Consider the following 26,542-nt stretch of genomic DNA (forward strand, 5'->3'; position numbering starts at 1 on the left):
AATAAACGTTTTTAAAGCGTGTTCCCTCTTTGATTGAGAGTGAGGGTCAGTTTACTTATATTTCAAATGAATCCCTTTTGAATCGTATGGTAATCTACTGAATTATGAACAGGAAATATTAGATGTAGCTTTAATGCAGAGAATATAATAAAAGTTAAGGAATATTGGTATTATTATGCAACAGTTAAAATATTTTTCCTCGTAGATTAAAACGAAAGGATAATTTTCTCCGTACTCTAAAGAGAAGATTAAATAAAAAGACAGGGAAAGGAAAATTTAGAATAGAGGAAGTACCACGGCTACTTTAATACAAGTAAATCCTGAAGTTATATCTTTCTCATAGACGGAGATCGAAAGTCACAATGGAAAAAAAACGCTCAAAGAATATTCTAATCTAAACACACGCACTAGAAATACTGTTAATTTTTCAAAGTTCTGCCTAGTTCAATTACTTCGATTTATGATTGTTTGACAATGCTATTAGATCGGAAGATGCTTCTTTACTTTTTTCAGTATTTTCTTAAAAAGGTACTTTTTTCAGTACTTTCTTAAATCATCCCAGCCTTTCTTTTAGCTTCTTAAGTTTGATGTGTCAGTGTTGAGTAATCGTATCCACTGCTTGTACTTACATGGAAGACATTCGATTTTGTCAATCGAAAACGTGTAACCAAAGGCACAAGTGCAATTTTTATTCGCAGAACATATAAAATTATCAATCACACAGTCTTCATCATTTACGCAATCCATTCCTAGTTCTGAAAAAAACAAACAGAGAATGTTATGAATACAGTAATACGTTATTCGTTATCAAATAAGAGAAAACACTCTTATGCGTCAATTAATGTAAAAACTTGTTTAACACATAAAACATAGTATAAAATTCAATAATATTTCTGGCTTATTTTAAGAATGCATACATACACAGGAAGATATTTTGGAAAGCACATACTTATTGTTTCCAGTGCATGTCAAGTGGAATTATTTTTGCCAATATTTTTATTTACAGTATGATAAGCATTATTAAGAAGTTTACTGACAAATAATAATTAATTTTGAGTTTAAAAAAGTATAAAAAAAACTTTAGAAAGGAAAATCGCTTTTGAAACTAATAAAATATTTCTAAACTTATTGCATTATGAAGATAAATAAATAAAAGAAGTAAAAAGCTTACAAACTGACCTACAAATTTCTTTTCACAAATATTGTTTTCATTTTTATATTCCTTCTCACACTCACAAACTCCAGTTTCACTGCATTTTGAAGTATCAAGAGTCCCACCCACATAGCACTCGTTTTCATTATCGCACTTTTCTCCAATGCCTGAAAATAAAGTAAATGAATATATAAAGTAAAGATGGATGTAATTAGTATCAGAGTCATTAATATGCCAATCTAAAGAGACTTTCGTGAGAAAATTTCATCTCAGCAATTTAACGTCCATATTTGCGAAGTAATATTTTCAAAATAACATAAATAATGGGAGCAAATCTTTCTGACTTGGGTAACATTACTCTACATCAATATGCTTGGTATCTCCCACATTCACGACACTGAAAATCAAATTATAGCTTGAGCAATTATATTTCTTTTTCTGGCCTTCACAGCTATCAGAGGCAGAATTTAACATTACCAAATAATTGTAAACTGACTTGCAAAGAAGGGGAGGTTCTACTACAATTCACCTGTATGTCTCAAGATTTGAAGAATAGCATAGCATTTTGAAACTACTATCCAAAATTTGAATGTATCTTACGCAAGAGTCACAGTGACATGAACGGTAACGTATCTGACTATCAACCGGATTGCTCGAGTTCGATCCCAGGTAAAGGTGGATTTGATTCTTTTCTTCCGCATTCATCAAATGCGATCATTTCGGTCAAGTGTTATCTTCTGTCAAATAGATACCTGAAGAAATTTCAGGTGTGAAGGCAGCCGTAGCACACTGTTATTCACACCATCTTTTATATGTGCTTAAGTCTTTTAACTTCACCTCCACACCACCAGTATGCCTATGAAGAATGGGAGCATATTTTTAAGTTTCTATACGTGAAACCAATAATGTATTTTGTGGCCTACCGGCGGCAGACCTAGAATAGTATAGGAGAAAGTAATATAACACAATAAACTCATTAATATTAAAAAGTTTACAGTTTATTATATTTTAATTTTTTCTGAAAATTTTTCGCAAATGTGAATACATACTAAGATATGGTCGTTATTAGTTTTGTACGCAATACGTTTCACTTTCTTAGAGACTCACAACATGACAACACTGTAGAAACCATTGCCTAATGTCAACAGCAAAAATCGTATAACTTTTACATATTCGCGGTTTTTCCGTCCAGAGTTGGCAGACATGTCCAGCTGCCGATTAACTTATTGGTTTCCTTGGGTGTAAGTGATCTTGTTGGAGTGACATCTAGTAAAAAAAATGAAACACTACGAAGACAAGTATTATTATTATTATTATTATTATTATTATTATTATTATTATTATTATTATTATTATTATTATTATTATTATTATTATTATTATTTGCGAGCATTTTCGTTGCAGAGCGGAATGATTATAAAATGTTTGTTTGGTAGCCTAAAGATTATTGCAATAACTGGATTTAAGGTAAATAACAACATCAGAATCTTTTGTGTTGTAAAGTGATGAAGGCCAAACTAAAGCTGATTTGTTTGAGAACTAGGAAATGTCTGCAATGAATATTTCAGGACGTGGCTTGAACGAGGGCCATATTCCCGGAAGCAACGAAATTCCTTCCAGTGCATTTCTTCGATCGTGCTCAACGTGAGTTATCAGTATCTTTACAATACTACTTTCATTCTCAGTGTATTGAAAGTCTCTTCAAGGGAAATTTGAAATAGCTACTGATTGCATGGTACAACATCAACAACCAAGTCGGCTCTTGAGGAAGTCATATTGATATATAAAAAAAAATCGCTAACTAGATAATTTCAGAGGTATTGTGGAACTTCAATTAGGGTCTACAGCGGAAAACATTGATGGTCTTATTCTGAAAGCTAAAAGTTCAACAAAAATATCCCAACCACTATTTTTCAGTGTTTCGCTTCTTTGTGTATTATTATTAATATAATAATAATAATAATAATAATAATAATAATAATAATAATAATAATAATAATAATAATAATAATAATAATAATAATAATAATAAAAGCATGGTTGCTCAAGCCGTTATCAGTGTACACCACTGCATGAAACATCCTGGACTGGTTCAGGCTTTTGAATAATGAAAGACGCATATACCTTTCTGTTCTCTTTCCTACTAAATTGGCTTTTAAAGATTTTGTTTTACCAACACTTCTTGGTTTATGCTATTCAGCCTGTCTCTGTCCGTGTATCCATCTCTCCGTCCGAAAAATAAAAAAAAAAAAATAAAAAGTCTCAAGAAGTACTTAATGAATCACCATCAATTTTGACAAAGATGTAGAGGGTTAAAACTCAAGAACTGAATCTATTAATGGAAATTATATTAAACCGGAAGTGGTAGAAATCAACCCTTTCTGGCTTTAACGTTGATCACCTATAGAGCAAAACTGGTGTTGGGCTTCAATAAGGGATTTCTTATCATCGATTAAGCATTCCAAGAATGCGTTTAATCTCCATCCTTAGCACTCTACTCAAATTGAAAATGATAGAAATTCATAACAACTTCCGGTTTCAATATTGATCTACACAGATCAAGAGTGATAAGAGATAGTGAGAAGCAGTTTTCCTCAAATCAATTAAGATCTCGAAGAATAAATATAATCATTACTCTAATCTCTCTACTAAAACCGGAAGTGGTAGAAATCTACTACCACTTCCGACGTTAATGAACCATCAAGAGTTTTTCAAATATTCGCACCTAATATATTTTTGAATTTTTAAAGTAAGAATTAAAATACGTCAGATTTGTATAAACAGATCCAAGTTTCGTAGCATACAATGATACCATTTGAATAACCATAAATAGTCCATCTCCTTTCAGCTCAGACGACTATACATCTAAGCATGTGCATCTTATTAATACTAACACAAAGTGTATAAAGTATAATCATATGCTTAAAAGTCATTCTAACATGTGAATACTGCGCTCAGTTGCCACATTTCATAACATATGAATGGTAGTATTTTTGTTTACTTTTTGTTATATTTATTTATTTACTTATTGTACTAACACCCCTTTTTAGTACAGAAATATGAGAGAAATGCAGTTATATCTTGAATAAATTTGTCTGTACATTTGCTATTTCTTTACAAGCGTAAAGAAAGAACAGGTAAACAATATCAAAATTCTGCTTTACAATGAATAAAGACTTTAAAAAGATATTGACGTTATTTCGATGTCTTGACATTGTATGACTATAATTGGGATTTGAAAGGTATTCGAATTACGCAGTAATAAACATCTATATTGTTTTGTTCTTTTTCCTAAATATTAAGTCATTGTGAAGCCAAACTTGAGATTGTAATTATTTTCCCCATTATTCTGGGTTAAAAAAAAAAAAAAAAAACTACCAGCGAAAATTGAACGCAAATTTCCCTCATCGCGGTGATAATAGAATAATAACGCCTCATTGCCTCATTTCATAGATCCTATCCTATGCTTTCCTACATCATATGCTAGTAAATAAATAGAAAGCAGTTCATAATGAAAATTGGCATTTGATTGCTGGCAGAGCACTAGAGATTCTCAGGTGCATACAATACTCAGTTTTAGAGACGTGGAGACTTTGAACGAGACGAATCTAGATTCGTGTGATTTTAAAGCAATGACTGGCTCAGAATAAAGCACAGATTATATTCATTTATCGATATTTTTTATTTTTTATTTTTATTTATTTATTTATTTATTTTTTACCAACAAGGAAAAGTTCAGTCATATATGATTATATGATCTGTATTCTATTGAGATACTAGAAATTCACTGGAAGCAACCCTTAGCCTAATCCTGAGGTGTCTCTGTACTTGTAGTTCGTCTATATCTATTTTTGTTATCTAAGTAATTTTATTCATCTTTATAGATCGGCAATGATATACTGGAGAATAGTTTCCAAAGTAACCTGAAAACGTGAAATTGTATTAGTCGCCCAGGTTTCTGGATATGCACTCTGCGGAAAATGTAGTAAGTATTACTTCAGTATAACTTCCAATTTCTCATAAACGTCAAGCCACTATGTGAAAACTGTTCTTGCTTGTAAGGAGATCGAAAAAGATAACAATGGGGCAGGTTTTTCATATAAATCAGGAGTTGTAGTAATGACAAAGAGAACTGCGAGAAGAGAAAATTTTAGTCAATTTTCCACAATAATAATTTCAGTTATGTGAGTACGGTATCATGATACTGATCTTACAATTCACATGCATGGAAAAATAAGAGGACTTTGAAGAATGCCTCACTCTTCACTACTGGAAGCAGGAATACGATAACAACTGAGAATCTATAGAAAATAAAGAGGGTACAGAACTAAATTTCACTATTGTGAATAATTTTGTCCTCCATTAAGTTTCTTAGCAAACTTTTATTATAAGTGCACAATCGATTTACAACATTGCTAATCAACTTTTTTTTTTTTTTTTTTTAACTTTGTTGTGCCTGAAGTTAATGCAGGTTTATTGCATGTACTTTTATTGTAAATAGCAATTATAGATTATTTTTTTCCATGTGGGAGTTTGACTAAGCCAAAACTCTCACTTTGATGGCTCATAACTCTGAAACCAAAGACCTGCATACCATAATATTTTCATAAACTTGTATAGAAAGTCAGGTCTACCATCGTACTAGGTTAGATTCAGATTGGATGAATTCAGTTAAACTCCTACGATATATAGTGTGCTTTTTAAAACAAATGGAGGACTAAAGTAGATTATGTATCTTAGTTGCACCTGTCAATAACTATAACCATACTAGTATATATGTAGTATACGTACATGTTTCATTCATTTGGGTTCTCTCAGCTGAAAAAGAAATATTAGTATAGGGCTATTCCCACTTCTATTGAAGAGAAAGATTTTAAATACATCATACTCATACATCCCCTTTAAAGGTAAGAAAAATATTATTATATTATAATTAACCTTAAGAAAATATAATAGGTTAGCATCATTTAAGATAGTAATTAATGATCATTTTAACAAATGATCAAGCAACATCTCTATTCACACAAAGCTATATCCCAGTATTATACGTAGTACACACAAAAATATGGAGATAAATAAAATTCCAAATTCCGAAACTGTAACATAGTTTAATAATATACATATTTATTCAATGGTAGTGCTTAGTTCAATTATATTTACCTCAATAAGGATTTTAAAAACTGAAATATTAATTTCCAAATCGAAAATAGTGAACAGAAACAAACCTTTATTTTTCCAACATCTGTAACTTGCAAAATGATATCCTGATGAGCACTGACATTTTCCGCTATTGCAGTATGCTCCCTCAAGTAAGTAAGTAGTGCATTGAGCGTCGTCTTCACATGCTGCATTTTCAACGGTTGCAACTGCAAGGAGGGAAATGTCAAATCAGCTATTTTTAAGCTGTATTGTGGAAACCCTTGCAGGTCTGCAAGTCAAACTAAATTTTATGTGACTTCATTATATAAAAAGGCAAGTATAATTATCAAGTTGTTCATATAACTTTGTACATATATATATATACTGTATATTATATATGTGTATATAATATACAGTATGGCGCTAAATTCGTTGTACAAAAGCAGAGGAGTGATTCCTGAGAGTTAAACAAACAAAAAAGTTCCTATAAACATAGGGCAAAAACCCCATCGTTTACGTGTTATAGGCTGCCGAAAACATGAGAAAATGAATTCTAAAAGTCTATAGTTCCGAAACTATGGGACCTACTGTAGTCGGGTTAAGACTTCACTTAGAAACTAGTATGTGCTCTATCCAAAAATACATGTTTTAGAATCCTAAGGTATTCGCGCAACAATTTTTATGGAGGTAGTTGGAGAGTACTTTATATCATAGGCCCGTAGTCAAACTCCCTCTATAAAAATTGTTGTGGATCACCTCAGGATTCTGAAACACGCATTTTTGGATAGGGCACATACTAGTTCATAAGTGAAGTCTTGACCCGACCTAGGTAGGTCCCATAGTTTTGGAGCTATGAACCTTTAAAATTCATTTTTTCATGATTTCGGCAGCCTATAACACGTAAACGATGGGGTTTTCGCCCTTTGTTTATTGGAACTTTTTTGTTTGTTTTACTCTTAGGAATCACTCCTCTGCTTTCGTACAACGAATTTAGCGCCATACTGTATATATATATATATATTAATGAAGGTGGTTTTGCAATCTTTGTAATATAAGCACTAACCGTGAAATGGTAGCAATTTGTGTAGTGAAAAATAAATAATTCGTATACATGAAAATATTTCTTACCTCTTCCTAAACAGATATTTAGAAGTCCTGCAAAATGCACATTGTATCAAAGGAATCCTCGAAATCATGAAGTTTAAGAACAACTGTATTAGATTACAGAGTAATATGTGGGTAGATGACTAATGATGATTTCTCTTGGTAATGAAGTATATAGATTATCTCGTGAACTTAATAGTAAAGATGCTACATTTTGATGGAGATATATACAAAAATTGATTTGCTGGGGAAAGAGTACCAATAGACCGGAAAGTATTTAGATGAGAAGGCTTAATAAAAGAAAATATTAGAGTATAATCTTATATAGTGTGAAACACTTCAGTCTTTGAAATGAATAACACTGCTAGGTAAAAAATGAATTAATGCATTACATCCAAATTTATCTATCTTTATTTATCTTAAATAGTTATCTTTATTTTCATGTCTGCAAAATGTGAACTTTGATTTTAGTCCTCTATTGTACTGTGTTCCTCTATACTAATAAAAATAAAGTAATCTTGTTTGTGGCTGCTTCACGGACGAATGGCTGAACAGATTGACTTTAACTTTTGAATATAGTTAGCGCCTACGTCTCTTTCATGTCACTTAGATTTAAATATGTTTACTAATGTTGATAGTGAGGACTCAAAATTCATACTAACAACACAATATTTCACGGATGTTAGAAGTGGATTCATTGTAACATTTAAATATTATTAATGTTTCATTGTTATACGTCGTAAAATATTTTCCATTCTTACCAACGTATAATTTCACCATAAACCACATAATACCAGCGAGGAAACGAAGCTTCATGCTATACTCAACGACTTACAACAGTACAGGAAGAAGAAATCACACGAAAGCAGTTAGACAACGAGAGAAACAGAGTGATAATAATCAGAGAAGAAGAAGCTGCAGACAGGCATAATTTCAGATTGGATGCGTAAAGTAAACGAGACAGGACTAATGTTGTGAAAGATTTGTTTTCTTTTTCTGTGAAGTTTTTCACGTTTTTTTTTTCAGATGTTTATATATATTATTGTATAATACTTCGCTTCCTTTCAAATAATGCTTAGCCTAAACACTAATTGAAGATTGTTTGAACGGGTAGAAAAGTACTATTTCCTAATTATATCATAGACAGTACAGTAAAACCTATCTACATTGGTCGCCATGGGTTCCATATATAGGTACAAGGATAGATAGATAGATTTGATATATGTAGATAACTACATCATATTTTTCCCCTTTTTTTAGATTTTGTTTCTTGCGTAGTAATTTTCGAAACAATTTTAAATTTGCATCGCAATTTAAAAATTTTGTATAGCATTTTCAGCAGCAATGGAAATGGAACCGGAAATTATTCATATTATTATTTTACGTGGGCACAAAGTAACAAAAATAAACAACTTTTGTATATAACAAACGCGTATGATAATGAAAAAGAAAACAGTCATATGATCACCCTAGTATTCGACACTATAGTATTTTGTATGAGCATTGCTCCATCCGTATAACGTGCGTTATTACTGTTCCAGAAACCCCCACAATTTTATTGTTTTCCTATGTTTGTGATACTGTAGCTTCCTTAGTTTCCAATATTGTATAATAAGTGTGAAACTATGAGTTTTCGTTTTACACGTAGATTTGAAATATGTAATAACTTGACGTAATGTCATTTGAAAATATGCAACTTCATCTTTGGTTGGCAGCACTATTAATTTGGTTGTATTGCAGAGTATATCAAATGATGTTCCCCTCTCAATATTTGTATGTAACAAAGCTATAATTTCCAGCTTTACATACATGAATTCCCAAATCTTAGTTTTCAACTTATCCCAGCTATTATCCCTACTCCAGCTTCTTTACTATCAGTTTTTCATATACCTTTCTGAACATCAGGGAAAAAAATTTGCCATTTTATCACTGCTGTACTGACTTAATGAATCTTTGTAGCTATGTCAGAGTGCGTGGGCCAGAACCTGCTTTTGAGTAAATCACTCACACAAGATAAGAAAATAATCATCTAAGTAATGAATATCGTATTTACTCGAATAGAGATCTTATAACACTCTTCTAATTTAACTGTCCTCCTTAAAATCTTTATTTGTTTTAAAAATCCCTTTTATTATATGAATGCAAGCACCCGTTATAAGATCTCTATAAAAATTAACGCAGCTACTAAACCCACGACTTACTATTGACTGCAATACCAGTGAATTGTTAAAAGTTGTTTGCTTAACTATTGGAGTTTAACATCTCTTTTTTGGCGCCAAGGCTATATGAGGTGTGGGCTTATAGTTGAGAGAAGATTTCGAACCATCAATTTCAATCATTTTCATGAGGAATCGAATCCTGGATCACATGCACCAAAGTCGTGTGCGCAACCCACTAAACCAGCAGAAAGAATGACTTGTTAGAAGCATCTTTCCAGATAGAGTTACCGGTAGCGCCTCTATCTATTCTCAAAAATACTATCTTTGAACTTACATGCAATGCCATGAAATGAAAAACTAAACCATCAAAATAGATTGTCAAAACTCGAAATTAAAGAATCAAAGTTACATTGTCAAAATTCTCAAGTTTTTCTTATTGTTTTCGTTCTACAATGTATTTTATAATTTTCGCACAAAAAAAATCGAATAATGGCAATACTTTGCGATTTAACAATGACGTTGCTTCAAATCACTCATTTTACCATTTTTCCTCTCTTTCGTCACTATTGATTGATGTGTACTTTTTATTCAAAAACGCATTATGCATTACGAGAAAAGGGGTCGCTTATATTCGAGTAAATACTGCATATTAAAAATTTTATTTAGAAAAATAAAATGGGAATTAAAAATATTAACACTCATTCTTATTAATGAAAATGTCTTGTACATAAATGTAAGCTCAAACGAGTTTCAATACAATATTACAAATGTAAATCTTGAAACTAAATTTTAATCAACTGACACAATTAAAAATAAAAGAAAAAAGTTCTTATAAAGATTTCATCATTAATATATACATTTCAGTTTTTTTATCTTTATCGTTTAAAAACATAATGATATAACTTTTGCAAGTAAATATATTATATTATATAATTAGATGCATTATTTTTTGCATAATTGCGTTTTAAAACAGAAAGCAAACATTTAATTTCTTTGACAATTAAAAAAATGTGAAAAAGGAAAAGTCATTAATGAAGCAAAGTGAATCTTTTACTTTTACAACCTACGGTTATGCCGTTTAGGCCAAAAAACGAAGACGTTGGTGACAACCAACCAGTGTATTGCGACACATTGGTGTATTGCACCGTGTCACTAAATTTTAGGATTTAAAAATCATGAAGCATTCAATAATTGGTTAAATTCAATCTTGAGACAGACTGTACCAGTCAACGCCGAAAATGGCAGCAACAATGCTCAATACTGCCTAGACCCACTACTACTTTATAGAAAGGTAAATTTACACAATTATAATTTATATTAATTTATTATTAATTAAACTTATTTTAAATTAATTAAATTATAATTTATTATTAATTAAAAATGAAACAAGTGTGTCACGATGTCGCGGATGTTCAGTAAAGTGTGAAGTCAGTCAAAAAAGAAAGTATGGGAACCACTGTTGATGGGAATGAATGAAATAATGCTAGTAGAAAAAAGTGGGAAAAGAAATGAGAGAAACCTGAGTAAACCTATGCATTCGGTGTTTGTCCACTACAGAGCCTATTTGCTACGAGCGAAATTTATTAATGTTTTGAGCCAATTTCGCACTAAATTTCATTCTAAGGTTATGTTTGGTTCACAGCTCAAGTTTGAAAGTAGTATGTGGTTTTGCCTCCCAGAATCCGAAAGCCTGAGAATTCGCACAACTTGGAATTCTAGTAAATTTGGTTCCGTAATCCGAACGCCCAGCATGTTGATAGTTCGTTTGTGTGTTTTTCCGCCAGACAGCACTTCCCTGATATTATCATTAAAAGTGACACGCCTTTCACCAATAATATTTTTCCTCTTCTTCTTTCGTCAGCTTCCATATACGCCATCCTTATTCCTTTTAAACATAGTTTTTTTTAAAAAAAAATTTATAATTTTAGCAATTTATATTTTTTATTTAAATATCATTATTATTTACTATACAGTATTTTACCTTAAAATCCAGTCTATGTACTGTTAAAATCATGTTGAAAATTCGATTTCGTGGGAGCGGGGAGCAGACTATAATTCTGTTTCTATTATTCTAAAAGAAAAAGGTCTTGGACTTGAACGAACGAGGTTCCAAAACGGATTAACTTCGGATTTCAAGGTAATACTGTATTTAAGTATAACTCAAGTCACAAAAAAGACAAGATTAAGACAAAACCTCGTCTTTTTTTCGTTCGTTCGTGTTTTTAAAGTTTTCTGCTTTCTCTGAATTAGGATATTCATTTATTTATTTATTTATTTATTTATTTATTTTGCGTTCAGGAGACCACAGTATTGTACATTTGTACATGCGCTATAGGACATGTCAAATTATATTATTGTCTATATAATAAACTACTACTATAGTTCCTTATACATCACATTAGTCTTACTACATGATATATATATACACATAGAAATACCATACCTTATCTATTCATCTACCTGGTTTTATTCATAGTGCGAAAATCTGTAGTTTTTTCTTTACATTATGCTATCTTCATTTAGTATTTAGAAAACACGTATTGAAGACATTTGATTATAATAATATATAAATAAGTATGACTACTCATGTAATAATAAAATAAATACCTTCCTATTGATTCATACAACTACAAGTTTCTAGCTTGAGCATGTTCATAAAATTCCGTGACAGTATAAAAGCAGTGCTCTTATAGGTACTTTGTTAGTTTTGTTTAAAAATGTGATCAGATTTTAAGTTTCTTATGTTGATGGGTAAACTGTTATAAATTAGTATTCCTGTATATTTTGGGTCTTTTTGGTAAAGTGCTGTATAATGAATGGGAATTGCAAAATCGCTTTTGTTTCTGGTATTGTATGTACGAATATCACTGTTGCATTTAAGAGATGGTTTCAGGTATTTTCTTATAAAGATTGTCGTTCGTAATATATAAAGGCAAGGCAGTGGGGGAATTTTAAGCTCACGGAATATTCTTTTGCATGATACTCTTGATTTTGTACCTTTCATTATTCTCAGTACCCTTTTTTGAATCCTATAAATTGTTTTACTCTCTGCTGCGTTTCCCCAGTGTACTATTCCATACGTAAGTAGACTCTCAAACTGACTATGATAAATTACTTTTAATGCTGATATGTTAAATGATGTTTTCACACTTTTTAAGGCATAGTGCACTTTACAGTTTCTTTTGGAGTACAGATACGTGCCTATCTCACGTTAGTGTATCACTTAACCAGAGTATTAGAAATTTCGTTGCTTTAACGTTATCTATAAATTTATTTTTAATAGATATAGTTGGATTATTTACATTTGTATTTCGAGAGTGATGAAAGTTTATTACTGTAGTTTTATCGGTATTTAATTTTAATTTATTATTTTCAAGCCATGAGTTTAATTCTTCTATTGTTTGTTCGATACTAACTTTCATTTTACTGTCAGTGTATTCAGTAATGGCTAGACTTGTATCGTCAGCAAACATGGTTGGTTTGGCTGTTTTTATGTAAGCTGAAAGATCATTGATGAAAATTATAGAGAGAGTAGGGCCTAAAATCGAGCCTTGTGGCACCCTGCATTTTATTGTTTGATGTCAGAGGTATATTTGAAACTTGTACCCCGCTGATCCGTGTAATAAATTTCTACGGCTTGATTTCTATCTTCTAAATAGCTTTGGAACCATTTATTTACAACTTCTCTTACACCGATATTGTTTAGTTTTTCGAGGAGTATTTGATGCGAAACAAGGTCGAATGCCTTAGTTAAGTCAAGAAAAATACCAGTACATTTTTTCCTGTCGTCTAGTGCATCCCGAATATAATCGAGATAATTAAATATCGCCGTCTCAGTTGACGTTTTGCTTTGGAAACCATTTTGAGCAATGTCTATCATATTATATTTTTTCCAAAAAGCTTACTATACATTTTTGCATAGTTGATTTGATGATTTTTGAGAAGGGCGAAAGTAAGGCAATGGGTCTATAGTTTTCTACCTTATACCTATCATCTCGTTTATGAATTGGCTTAATTCGTGCTAATTTTAATTTTTGAGGAAACTGTCCTGATGAAAAGGAAAGATTATAAGATATGTAAAAGGTTCCTCTATATAAGCGGAACTTTTCTTCACTATTGTCATTGGAATGTTATCAAAACCTACGGACCATTTGTCTTTTTGCTTTGAAATTATTTGAGCAACTTTGTTAGGTATTACTGACTGAAGGAACATCGTTTTTTGTATCCTATCTTCCGTAGATTTTATTTCGAATTTAGTACCCGTTATACATTTATTTCCGATTTCAGTAAAATAGTTGTTCATAATATTAGCAACTAATACTGGGTCAGTTGTTTTAGTATCTACATGATTCAATTAAATGTTTCCTATCTCCCTAGAAGATGCTTTACTATTTGTTTCACTTTTTACTATTTTCCAAAGTGTTTTTGATTTATTTTTTGAACGCTCAATTTGTTTGTCATATTCCATTATTTTAGCCATTTTTATTACACGTCCATATATGCGCTTGTAATTCGCGTAATATCTATTAAGTTCCGGGTTCGATAACTCTTGTTTGACTCTTTGTGTCAACTCTCTAATTGTTTTGCTGGATTTCTTTATTCCTGAAGTTATCCACGACAATCCACGAAAAATTTACACACATAAGACAATCCACGACTTTGTCTTATGTGTGTAAATTTTATGAGTGGTAGTCAGGAATGCGGCACTAAAATAATTACTATATATATATTAAGGAAATACTCTCAGGCTTTATCTACAATAGTTTGCTTGTAGATATCCTCTCATGTTTCACCGCTTAAGAGATAGTTGAAGTAAACCACATTGTCTGCGCTAAAATTTCTTTTAGTGATAGTTTTCGATATTCTGTTAATATTGCTATTGATTACATTTAGAATAGTAAAAATTTGAGCTTCATGCTCGGAAAATCCGGTATTGAAAACTTTCACGGAATATTCTAAAACATCTTTGTTTAGGAGCATTTGGTCTATTGCTCTTTTTATTGTCGGTGTTATTCTGGTGGGTTCCCTAACTACTGGCGTTAAGTTGTATGAATCACTAAGAACCTGTACGTTTTTATCGATTTCGCTTGACAAAAAATTAACATTCAGGTCACCCACTACTACTACTTTATTACCTAGAGTAGTTAATTTTTTCAGTATCTCATCTAAATTGTGTGCTAGTACCTTAATATTGCTATTTGGGGTTCTGTAAATACAAATGATAAATAGTTTTTGTTTCGGTAACTCCATTATACAGGACTCAAAGTTTTTTCGGTGTTGAGGTAAGTAAAATTTTTACATATATTTGTTTCTAATCCTGTTTTGATGTAGATCGCAACTCCCCCTCTTTGGGTATCTGTTCTACAGTACCACTCTACTAATGTATAGTTATGGATTTTATAATATTATATTTCATCTAATATTAACTAATACATTAACTAATCTCAAAAATCGTACTATGAGTAAAAGGTAGCTTCAGAAGGAAATTTTGTGCGTAGTTGGCTTTAAAAAGCATTTAAAAGTTTTTCAGTTTTTTAAAAAATTAAAAGGTTGAAGAAAATCGTCTTAAATTTTTATATTATATTTTTCTGACTTATGATTTGCCATATTACTATCTTTAATAAATAGATATTTAGTCAATGTTATGACTATCATAAAAGTTACGAAATAGTTTTATACCATAAAAGTGTAAATTTGAATTTTATTTCTTGTATATTATACACAAAAATTTACCTTTAAGACATCCTTTATCAGGAACATACGTGTAGACATTTGGGCACAAACATATGCCTTCGATACAAGTCTCGTTGTATTTACAATCTGAGTTGGCTTTACAGCTTGTATTTTCAGCATGGCCTAAGAAATAAGAAACAGAAGTTTAAGAACAAACCTAAAATATTGTAAGAATAATGTTTTTTTAGACACAAATAAAGATAAACACAATGCAATATTCTACTTGAAACATAATATCAGTTAATTATTAAACTGTGCCCTTGAGTACATAGTTTGAGAACACGTTTTCGCAAAGGCAATAGAAAAGGAATTATAATTAGTACACCTATTAAAATAAAATACAAAATTAAAACAAAAATCAATAGTGTCAATATTAAAATCAACAATAAAGTTGTTAATTATAGTAACAAAGGAGTAAGGATCAAATATGAATACTGTATAAGTTGCTTAAAACATAAAAAAATAACTAAATTGACTTTTTCAGCACTATGAGAGCACAAAGGGTAAGTGACATTTATTTCATTACTTTGTAAATAGGTTTAAATAACTTATAGCGGTGGGCAAAAAGAAGTTACAGAAACTAAGCAGTAGATTTGTTTGCGCAATACCTCAGAAGTTCTGAATAGAATTACTGAAGTACACCGTTGAAGACTTGTTACTGATTTTACTGTTTTCGCATTTTATAGAGATGTATAATGTAATCAAAAAATTGATTTCGGGTAGCATCATGTTTGTGCTTCAGGATGATTCCAGAGAGGATCGAAATATTGTGAGCATAATGATTTAAACACAAATGGAAGTTGGGAGTACAAGATACGATTTTAATTTTAAAGTATGTACCCAAGAGCATAATTTAGTAATTACATTACTGGTTGCAAGCCAAAGCAACCCTGCTCAAATTTGAAAACACGAGATGCAAGCTACAATCTATATTAAACGACGCAGAATTTCTCAAAATTTGTAAGAGGAAAAAGAAATAATAATAATAATAATAAAAAACACTTTCAAAATTTCTTGATTGTATAAAGGTAACCAAGAGAGTTCTGTCGCTTTTTGTGGAGACCTGTGTTCCATTGGCCGTCACACCGTGAGTTGAATGCGAATTGAGATAGGGCGAAGGTAAGTTGTTGGTGTGGGTATATCCAACATACTACCTGGTTGTGGCAGTTCAGTTACACCATGAACGCGCGTAAGGACAGAGTGAACATGGGACCTCCACAGAGCGTCATAAGGGCGTGTATGCTGTACGAGTTCAAACTGGAGTCAAACGCCGCTGCAGCGGGGCGGAAGATATGCCAGGTCTTTGCTGAGGGTATCGTGACTACACGGACAGTGCAGCAGTGGTTAAACAAGTTTAAGGACGGTGACGAAACACTCGAAGATGCATCACGTGCCGGAAGACGAACACATGTACAAAATGAAGATCTTCAGGCAGCAATTGTGGCGAATAGTGGCCAGACATGTGAGGAACTGGGATTAGAATACAGTGTAAGTGGAGAAACCATTCGGCAGCACCTCCTCCAATTTGGGAAGCCCTACAAGTTGAGTCGATGGGTCCCACATGATTTGACTCTGGGAGAGAAGGCAACGCGAGCAGCCATCTGTGTTCCTTTGCTGTCTAGTGTGAGGAAGGAGCCATTTCTGGACAGGGTGTTGACATGTAATGAGAAGTGGGTCCTTTGCGAAGTTCCACGGTGCCGTCATTATTGGTTAGCATCCCATGAACCGGTTCCAAAACAGCCGAAGCCAACACTGCAATAGAAGGAGATTCTCCTGTGTGTTTGGTTTACTGCTCGCGGCATCGAGCATCAGGAACTGCTACCAGCTCGTCAGAGTATCAATGTAACTGTGTACTGGCAGTAGTTGAGCCGTGCTAAAGAAAAATTCAAAACTCTGGTGCCAACACTTCTGAATCGCAAAGAGGTCTTCCTGTTAAAGGACAATGCTAAGCCCCAAGTGGCTAGGATGACACGGGACCCCATTCTACGCCCTGGATGGGAAACACATTGCATCCGCCATACTCTCCGGACATTGCACCGTCTGATTAACACCTGTTCCGTTCCTTGGACAATCACCTTATAGGACACCAGTTCAAATCCCTAGAGTAGAGGTGCAAAATGCACTTGATATCTTTTTCGCTTCACGACTCACCAAGTGATGGAATCCATGGCTTTCGAGAACGTTGGCCGAAGGTCGTCGATGCTGATGAGGACTATTTTTGATCTTTCAGGTACGCCTTAGGTGACATATCGATGTTCAAAGGTGATGGGTGAAAAGCAACAGAATTTTCTTGTTTACCTTTATACTATATCGTCTCCAACTCAAAATTCAACCAGAATTATAAATAGGTTTAAAATGAGATTGTCCGACTTAATCAGCGAAAAATGTAATATCCTAAAACGATTAAATAAATCGGTATACCATTTATGGTCCTTAATATCACAAATGGGAGAAATTTACAGTGACAGGGCATAGTGTTTAACATCTTTGACAAGGTTGAATTTTGTCAACATTAAAAGGCACGAAAATTTAATGCCAAGCTAAGAATCTACTCCGAAAGCATAACTGAACGGGTCGAACTCTTTTTTATTTTTATGTTTTTATTTTTATTTATTTTTATTTTTATTTATTTTTTTAAAGCAGCAAGGCATACAGGAAGTTCTTCAATTCTTCAGAAGCACAAAATAAGTTTAGAAACTTGAGGAGTCGGGCCTTGGTTGGCCCCAAATGTAAATCTAAAAATCAGGCAGAGGGGAAAATCAGCAAAAAGACACAAACTTGATTAGAATTTAAGGACAAAATAGTTCAAACATAAGAGACAATCAACAAGAAGGGAAAGGGAGTGTAGTCAGCACAAATGATGTGTATGCTCACAAAGAAAAGTGACAGTTATGCAATGCCACAAGACAATTACAAGTACAAAGATAATCAGAGGTAATACCAACTCAAAATGTAACAAAAATACGCAACGCAATGAAGTACTTGGTACTTTACACTAACCAAGAAAAACGGTCAGAAACTGGAATAACACACCACAACCATCAAAGTTTATTAGAGGTAGGAAGTTTTGAAATACAGTAGAATGTAAATTGAAAGGTTTGGAGCAAGTTACATAGAATGTATGTTTTGACTTGCATAAAGTATAAGCTGTGGTACAACCATAGAATAACTGGAAGTATCCTTTCGACTGTAACAAAAACAAGCAAAGATAACAACACCAGACAACAAACATAGAATAGGAAAGGAAACTTAAAAAGATGCTATGATTGAGAATAAAGGCTCCAAGTCATCAGAGAATACTAACGATACTCCGCTATCTTTCCTTGGAGGGATTGAAAAAGAAGGAGAAGGAAATAGCGATTTCGAAAGGGAAACAGGAAATAGGCACAAGAGAAAGAAACCAAAATAAAATCTAAATCATATACATATAAAAAATGACCAACCAAACAGAACACAGTACCCATATAGAAACACAAATTTTATTTCCTCAAATATCGGTAAAAATCTAACAAATCACAAAATTCAGGAAAGGTTTAAGAATATATTCAACAAATTTAGTCTACTAATGTCAAAATTGTTAATACCTAATGTAATTTCTTCTATCGAGAAAGTATCGAATATTATAGAAAATTCTAAAGAACATAAAAAAATGATAAATAACGGCCACTTCATTTTAGGCTACAAATCTCAAGAAATCAAACATAAAGACAAAGCAAGGTTAATGAAAATGGCAATAGAATTTAAAGAATGGCTTTCTACACATAACTATTGATACATTAAATTTGATAAAGGTAATAAGTTCACTGTTATAGACAAAGAAGAATATAAGGAAATATTCCTTTCCAAAATTAATACAGGTTCCTTCAGCAAGATAAACAAATCTTTACATGACATAATAAGAAAAGTAAATATGATATTGGAGGAATCATGGATGATTGACACTCCCACATCCAAAATACGAAAAATGGACCCACCAGCTCTTCCCTATATTTTTGGACTACCAAAAACCCCACAAATCAAACGTACCATTACGGATAATAATATCTGGCAGGAATTTTCCCTCATATAGGATCCCCTAATGAATTGCGAGATTTATTTCTAACAGCGTATCGGATTTTATATATTATATCAAAAATTGATTAGAAATTCTTCTGATATTCAATCGATGGTAAACGGAAATAAATTTAAAATAGCTTCAATAGATGTAAAAGGATATGTACAATTTGAAATTGACAAAGTTATCCATATCATGTACTCAGCACAAAACTTAGAGAGAACAAGTTTGCAGATGTGGTAACTTATGAGTTTACTAAAATATTTGAATGTTGTTTGAATAACAACTGTTTTCAATTTGAGGATAACTTAGATAAAGAAAATGAAAGGCCTAATCATAGGAAGGCCACTTTCTCCCTTATTGCCAAATATAGTAATGGCTCACTTTGAAGTTTTAGAAAATGAAAAATATAAATACGTTAGGTATTCTTGTTAGGTATTTTCGCTTAGAACAAGAAGACCCAAATTCAACTTAGATAGTTAGGGAACCGGAATCATAGGTGAAACATTGTAATAAACTAGTAAACTTCAACTGAATATAACTTTTTGTTCAATAAATATAAATAAAATAAATATAAATATAAATAATTTTTTTGAACAGGTAACGAACACAGTTTTTTTTTTTTTTCCACAGGAAACAAATATCAACATTGAAGTAGTAATGTTCATCTTCATAACCATAAAGGAAATCACAGTTTAGAAGATGTTTCCGCGAAGACAATAGAAAAGGGATTATAATTAGTACAACTTTTAAAATAAAAATGCAAAATTAAATTATAAATTAATAATTTCAATGTTAAAATCAACAAGAAGACCGTTAATTATAGCACGAAGGAGTATGAATCAAATATGAATATTGTATAAAAGTGGTTTAAAACATTAAAATTATTCAATTGACGTTTTCAGTGCTCGGAGTGGACAAAAGGTAAGTGACATTTATTCCATTATTTTGCAAACCCGTAAATAGGTTTAAATAACTTACAGTGCTGGGCAAAAAGAAGTTACAGAAGTTAAAACAATAGGTTTGTTTCCACAAAAACTCAAAAGTGGTGGATAGAATTACAGAAATGTACCGTGAGACATTTGGTGCCGATTTTTCTCTTTACACGTTTTGAAGAGAGATGTAATAAAATTTTTTTAAAAAATCCGGCTAGCATGACGTCTGCGTTTGAGGATGATTCTAAAAAGAGGATCGGAATATTGTGTTAAGAATGACTTAAAACACGAATGGAAGTAAGGGGTACAAGGTAAGATTTTGAATTTTATAATCTCAGTTACTTTTGGAGCCAAAATCTACTAGGTCCATTATAGTACAAAACAGCAGTGTTTCTGATGTTTTTAAACTAAAGTATTCGTGACAATTTTTTAATTACTTTAAACGTCTCCAGTTAATTTTGTCCAAACAAACTTGGTCACCTATTTCTATTTAAAGAGGCTAATTCTTTCATTTGTATGTATGTAAGCCAATAGATTTAAACAATAAAAGAAAATTCATATTTTTTTCGCCAGTGGATAAGATTACAAAGTTTACCTACATAAAACGAAAAAGGTGGTAGGCCAAAATTTTTTTGGACAAGACTATAAAGTGGCTAGAAAAATACTTTCCCATTTCTAGATTTTTTGCTAGTAACGTTACAATGAATATACCAATTTCAATGGTAGCTCATACATGATATAATTATACCCTTTCCACACTATTGTAACAGAATTCATATTGTTCTCATTGTTGTCATGTTTTTCCTACTGTAGTACGTTATCAACTCACTTCCAGGTCATAATTCTGGGATAGAATATTTTTTAAGAAATTACAAGTGTTGTTACAGGGGAATTTTCATCATCTTTGCCATCACATTACGGAATATTTGTTGTGAAAACAATACCTGAAACACGAACCTGAAAAGAAACTCAAGCTTAAAAAAAAATAAAATAAAATAAAAAATTAAAAACAATAAAAAATAAAAATAAAAATCGACCTCTCCACAAATACAGAATACTTATAATATAACATTCACTAAATATTCAGTAATGAAATAATGCATAGGTATTGATATTAAGGAAATATTAAATCAACTTTCAGAAGTTATTCAACGTTGTTTTAAATAAAATGGTGAATATATCACCCCGTACAATAATTATTTGTAAGTTAATATTTCTTCATTGGAATTTCAATAGAGATAAAAGCAAAGCATCTATCACCTCCTACAGTAGAATATTTAAACCAAAGTAGAATGAATGTCTGCTTCATCTAGATCAAAAGAAACACGTTAAGAGACGCTAGAATTTACAAATTGGTGTGCGTGTAGCTGTAGCAGTAACCTGATACTCAACGACGTGTATTGTAGAAGGCACGTAGAAACTGGCACTAGCCATATAAAACGTATCATTGCTGATACATACGGAGATGGACTATTAAGAAAATCAAATCAAGCTTAAATATAATGTTATGTTACTACTGTATATTTAAACAATTTCATCATTCGAACGCAACTAGACATGTTGTGCATTTTAACGGTACCGGTGACGGTACATACACAATCTTTATATCAGGCCTGTCCATGAATTGGCTCCCGGAGCCAAAGCGTGAGCGGGCACGAGCGAAGATAAGAACAGGTGAGCACAGGTGCTGCTAGCTTCGCTTCTTCCACTGCATCCGATAAGTGTTGCCAACCACACATGATGGCAAAAAACCTATGACCAAGCCTGGCCAGAAATTCGCACGATGATAAGCATTGAGCAGACGCAAGCGTGAAATGTGCAGGTGTGCTCTCCCCCTCCCCATTTCGAAAGCAGTGACGCGAAAACACTGCAGGAAATAAAATTGGTACGTTTTTTGGTTGAGGAAGACGCATGATAGAGGTTACAGTTAGCGTTGAAGTAACTAACAAATGAACAAAAAAGAAAGAAAGAAAGAAACTAATATTAAACATGTCATCTTACAGACGTAAAAACGACTGCAAAAATCGGAAACGAATTGTTTCAGACCTTTTTAGCTTGCTTACACAATTCGTGACGTTGTATTACATTAGCACTCGGTCTGTAATTTGTCATTCGCTTCACGTTTGCTAAGTTGTAAACGCCTTTCGTTGCTAGATTGATAGGAGAACGACGGGAGGTTGAAAATAATAATAATAATAATAATAATAATAATAATAATAATAATAATAATAATAATAATAATAATAATAATAATAATAATAATAATAATAATAATAATACGCATTATTATTATTATTATTATTATTATTATTATTATTATTATTATTATTATTATTATTATTATTATTATTATTATTATTATTATTATTATTATTATTCGGACCAAAGAGGGATGAAAATGGGGATTGGAGGAAATTCATAACTAGGAATTGCATAGTTTATACCGCTCACCTAACATTATTAGGGTTATGAAGTGTAGAAGGCTCAGGTGGGCAGGCCATGTAGCCAGAATGGAAGAAATTAGAAACGCTTTCATAATTTTAACTGAAAACCCAATTGGAAGAAGACCACTAGGAAGACCTAGGCGTAGATGGGAAGACAATATTAAGATGGATCTTGCAGAAATAAGAGTACAGAGTAGAAACTGGATCCAGTTGGCTAAGGACATAAGTTAGTGGAAATATTTTGTAAACGCGGCATTGAACCTTCGGGTTCCATAGACCATAGAGTTAGTTAGTTATTATTATCTAAAAGAAATGTTCAAATGTTGTTAAGAGACAATTACACAGAAGAACCGAGTTTCGACCAAACACTAATTTGCCGGAAGGAAATTCCAGTGCAGTCCAGCCTACTTTAAGCGTTATCCGTGCAACCCACGTTTCATGTTCAAGACATTGGGAATAATTGTTCGTATCATTCAGTTGGAACGTTTCCTTTCGAATTTACGCTATTACAGTAGACCTACGCTATTACAGTAGGCCTACGCTATTACAGTAGGCCTACAACATTGTGACTTTCAAAATCAGTCAGTAACTATCGAAGAAAGACAAGCGTGTAGCTTCAGTCGTTGAAATGATTTAACATTCTTTTTCACTTTTAACAAGCCACCGGCAAGCAACCAGCCAGGGACAATACATTTTTCCTTATTAAAAAGACACTCCTTGTTAAAAAAAAAAAAAAAAAAACTAATTGCAGTCACTAACGGTCACACTTAAAAATGGAAAATGTCTTTGGCTCTCTTAATATTTTGTTTGATTCTTTGCGATCAAAGTAACTTTAAAAGTGGAGTAAGAAATACTATTCTTCCTATTGATAGTGTAATAGTGGCTTCTAATCTCCACAACCAACCCCTTGCTAAGCCTATTCGTACACACATACATGCATAAGCTAATTTTCTGGAGATATACTTAGATAATTACAAACAAGTGCTACAGTTTTTTCTTATCAACAGATTATCTCTTTTCCTAAAAAGCGAAACAACATAATATAACAAACCCACACTCGGATATAACAAACCCACATCCCTCTTTAACAAAAGGAAAGAAAAAAGAAGAAAAGGAACGTACATAGTTTATCATTTGATTGCTGTTACAAGTTTGTATTGTCTATAGTTAACGGTTACCACATTGTAAAAAAACACTTTACACTAAATGGCAATCAGTTACCATACATACTTTTTTTTTTTTTTTTTTTTTTTTGGTAAGCTAGTGATAACCGCCAAGGTTGACAACACTTCCGCTCCTCTAAGGACAAAACCCGAAGATCCACGAAGCACGAACAATGGTATTTGCTCGTAGAATGCTCGTGAGCGTTCACGAGGAGAGTTTCCACTATCTGCTCGCCGTGGGCAGGGCTGCTTTATATTTTATCCAATTGATTTATATGAAGAACTATTTTTCTGTCTTCTTTGGTATGAATTGGAATTTTAATAATGATTTTTCTAATTTATTTTTATAGTCTAGAATTTGCATTATGCGTATATAAATTTAATAATACTCGAAACTACTTTGATTATTAAATATTGAAGTTATGTATAATGAAATTTAATTTTCATGATAAGAGACGTTTAGTCTTTTATCATGACTTGAATAGATTTGAAAAAGAAACCAGTAAAATGAAACCATAATTCCAGTTTATTTAAAAGAAAACAGAAATGATCTCCATAAAAATCAATCAAGTATTCAACAACTGTAATAGCTAAAAGTTATTATGTCCAAATATAAATATATATTTAAGTTCATTCTGCTAAAGAAAAACAAAAGTCCAACTCATATATTGTTTTAGTTACTCGATAATATTGCCTTAATAAAAAGGAAATCAATTTTGTACCTAAAATGGTTTACTAATGCTTTCCAGAAAAATATAATCACCTGTTATACAAGTTTTGTATTCCGGATCCGGCCGATATCCAGCAGAGCATATGCAATATCTTCTGCATTTGCTTTGATCATATGCACAATTAGCATCCTCAGTACATGGTGTGCCGATTTCTGCAAAGATGAGAGTTGGTTTGTTATTTACTTACTTATTTTTTACTTGATTTATTTATTTGTATCTTTAAATAACCATTAAAATTAGTGTTTCGTAATAACTTAAGTTTAATTGTCACAAAAAATATCAGAGTAATTTTAACACATTAGTTTATCTTTTAAAAATAGCTTTTAATATTCCGTATATTACATACAGGATTCCAACAATAAATAGCGTGATACCGCTTGAATAATATACACACGTATTTTTCAGATTTTATAGATGAGATTTGTTTGATTTTAAGCTTTTATAGCTGAAATTAATCCAGCGACGACTCGAACAACCTTTCTAGTGTAGGAAGTAGTAGTGGATCAATGAAGGAAATACAATATTAGTACGAGTAAAGTCATATTCTGTAAATCTCAACAATTAATAATGAATTGCTGTAATAATGTGCGAATAGAATTTATAATTATTAAAATTAGCAAAGTGTCAATTATTCCATGCAGTTTTCTAAATAGATAATAGTAAATACAGTTAGCAAAGTAAAGCATTAGGTTAATCCGTTGCAGCCAGTCAACCAGCTATCACAGATTTTGAGAAACATATTGTTCGTTCCTCGTGAGCATGAAGCTGCATTATTTTTTGATTCGTCTTTGCACCCCTTAACAACCCTAGTTGTATTGATATTGCCCAGGTTCTTAGATAAAAGTAGAAATTATTTCAAGTGATCATCGATATAATCGTGTTAGAAGATATAAAATCCCTCTGAGTGTTGTGAACCCATCGTAACGGTAGGCTAAAATAAATTGTTATTTGAGATTAAAGTCAAGGTTAGGGCGTTCTCCGCAGGCGATGGTTCCCGGATGTCTGCGAAAAATGATCTGCTGGAAAAGGATAGTAAAATTAAAAGAAAGAAGTACAAGATAGCAAGCGAAAGAAAAGAAATGAGAGAAAGAATAAAATAAGCGAAGCAATACTTTGTACAACTGTGATAAAGATAGAAGCAAATATAATAACTTTAAGAAGAAAAGTGGAATTGCTGGTAAATTGCATGGAACAAGGAAGACTAGAACTGTTGAAATTTATTGAAACAAAATAGAAAGAGAACTAAGATCAGAATACAATCTGATATGGAGTAAAGGGTTGGAAGCAAAAAATGAAATAGGAGTGGTGTTGGGCAAAGAATGAGGAAGAAAGATAGAACGAAAGTTGATGTGTAACAGGATCATCAAGGTGGAAGTTAAAAAGAACAAGGAAAGGATCGATTTCATTCAGGTAAATGTCCCACAAACAGGTTGTGTAGCAAAAGAACTGGATGATCTTTTACAATTGAAAAGAGAGATAGAGAAAGATAAAATGGTTATGTTGGGCGCACAATTTGAAAGTGAAAAGAATAGTGAGACTATTTGAATACGAAAAACATAATGGAGAGGAAGAAAACAATACTGTCAAGACCATAGATAATTATTAATTATTGGTTTAATTTGTTTAGTTTAATTGTAGTATGGTCTTGAGTTTCAGGAGACCTAATTTACTCTTGTTTATCTCTAAAGAGATATGTGCAAAGAATACAGTATGTGTATACTTCAAATTGTATGAATTCTAGTCTATCAACAAGAGCTTGTAATGTTATGTAATAAATTTGTTAACATCCACACTTTTCTTCGGACAATGAGGACATCAAGAAAGTGACATTGTTTCGTGTCATCATGATTGAATTGAGGTTATGAGAATTTGGTTGAATAAGATCTTTTTAGATCTGGGACGCACGTGGACGAAAATCGGCCCGAGT

The 26,542-nt window shown here is 32.1% G+C and overlaps 1 protein-coding gene across 1 annotated transcript in view; it reads right to left on the bottom strand.

The window, feature by feature from the left end:
* LOC145669237 (uncharacterized) overlaps positions 1 to 26,542 on the bottom strand; it is a 138,951-nt gene that overhangs the window by 19,867 nt on the left and 92,542 nt on the right. Inside the window, exons 10-14 of the mRNA XM_081737561.1 lie at positions 24,648 to 24,767; positions 15,289 to 15,411; positions 6,379 to 6,519; positions 1,180 to 1,320; positions 630 to 755 (exon numbers count right to left, since the gene is read on the bottom strand). Coding sequence (XP_081593687.1) covers positions 630 to 755; positions 1,180 to 1,320; positions 6,379 to 6,519; positions 15,289 to 15,411; positions 24,648 to 24,767 — 651 coding nt within the window. The remainder of the gene's footprint in view (positions 1 to 629; positions 756 to 1,179; positions 1,321 to 6,378; positions 6,520 to 15,288; positions 15,412 to 24,647; positions 24,768 to 26,542) is intronic.

This window comes from Thermobia domestica, chromosome 13, assembly GCF_964235325.1.
Source record: "Thermobia domestica chromosome 13, izTheDome1.hap1.1, whole genome shotgun sequence".
Lineage (NCBI taxonomy): Eukaryota > Metazoa > Arthropoda > Insecta > Zygentoma > Lepismatidae > Thermobia > Thermobia domestica.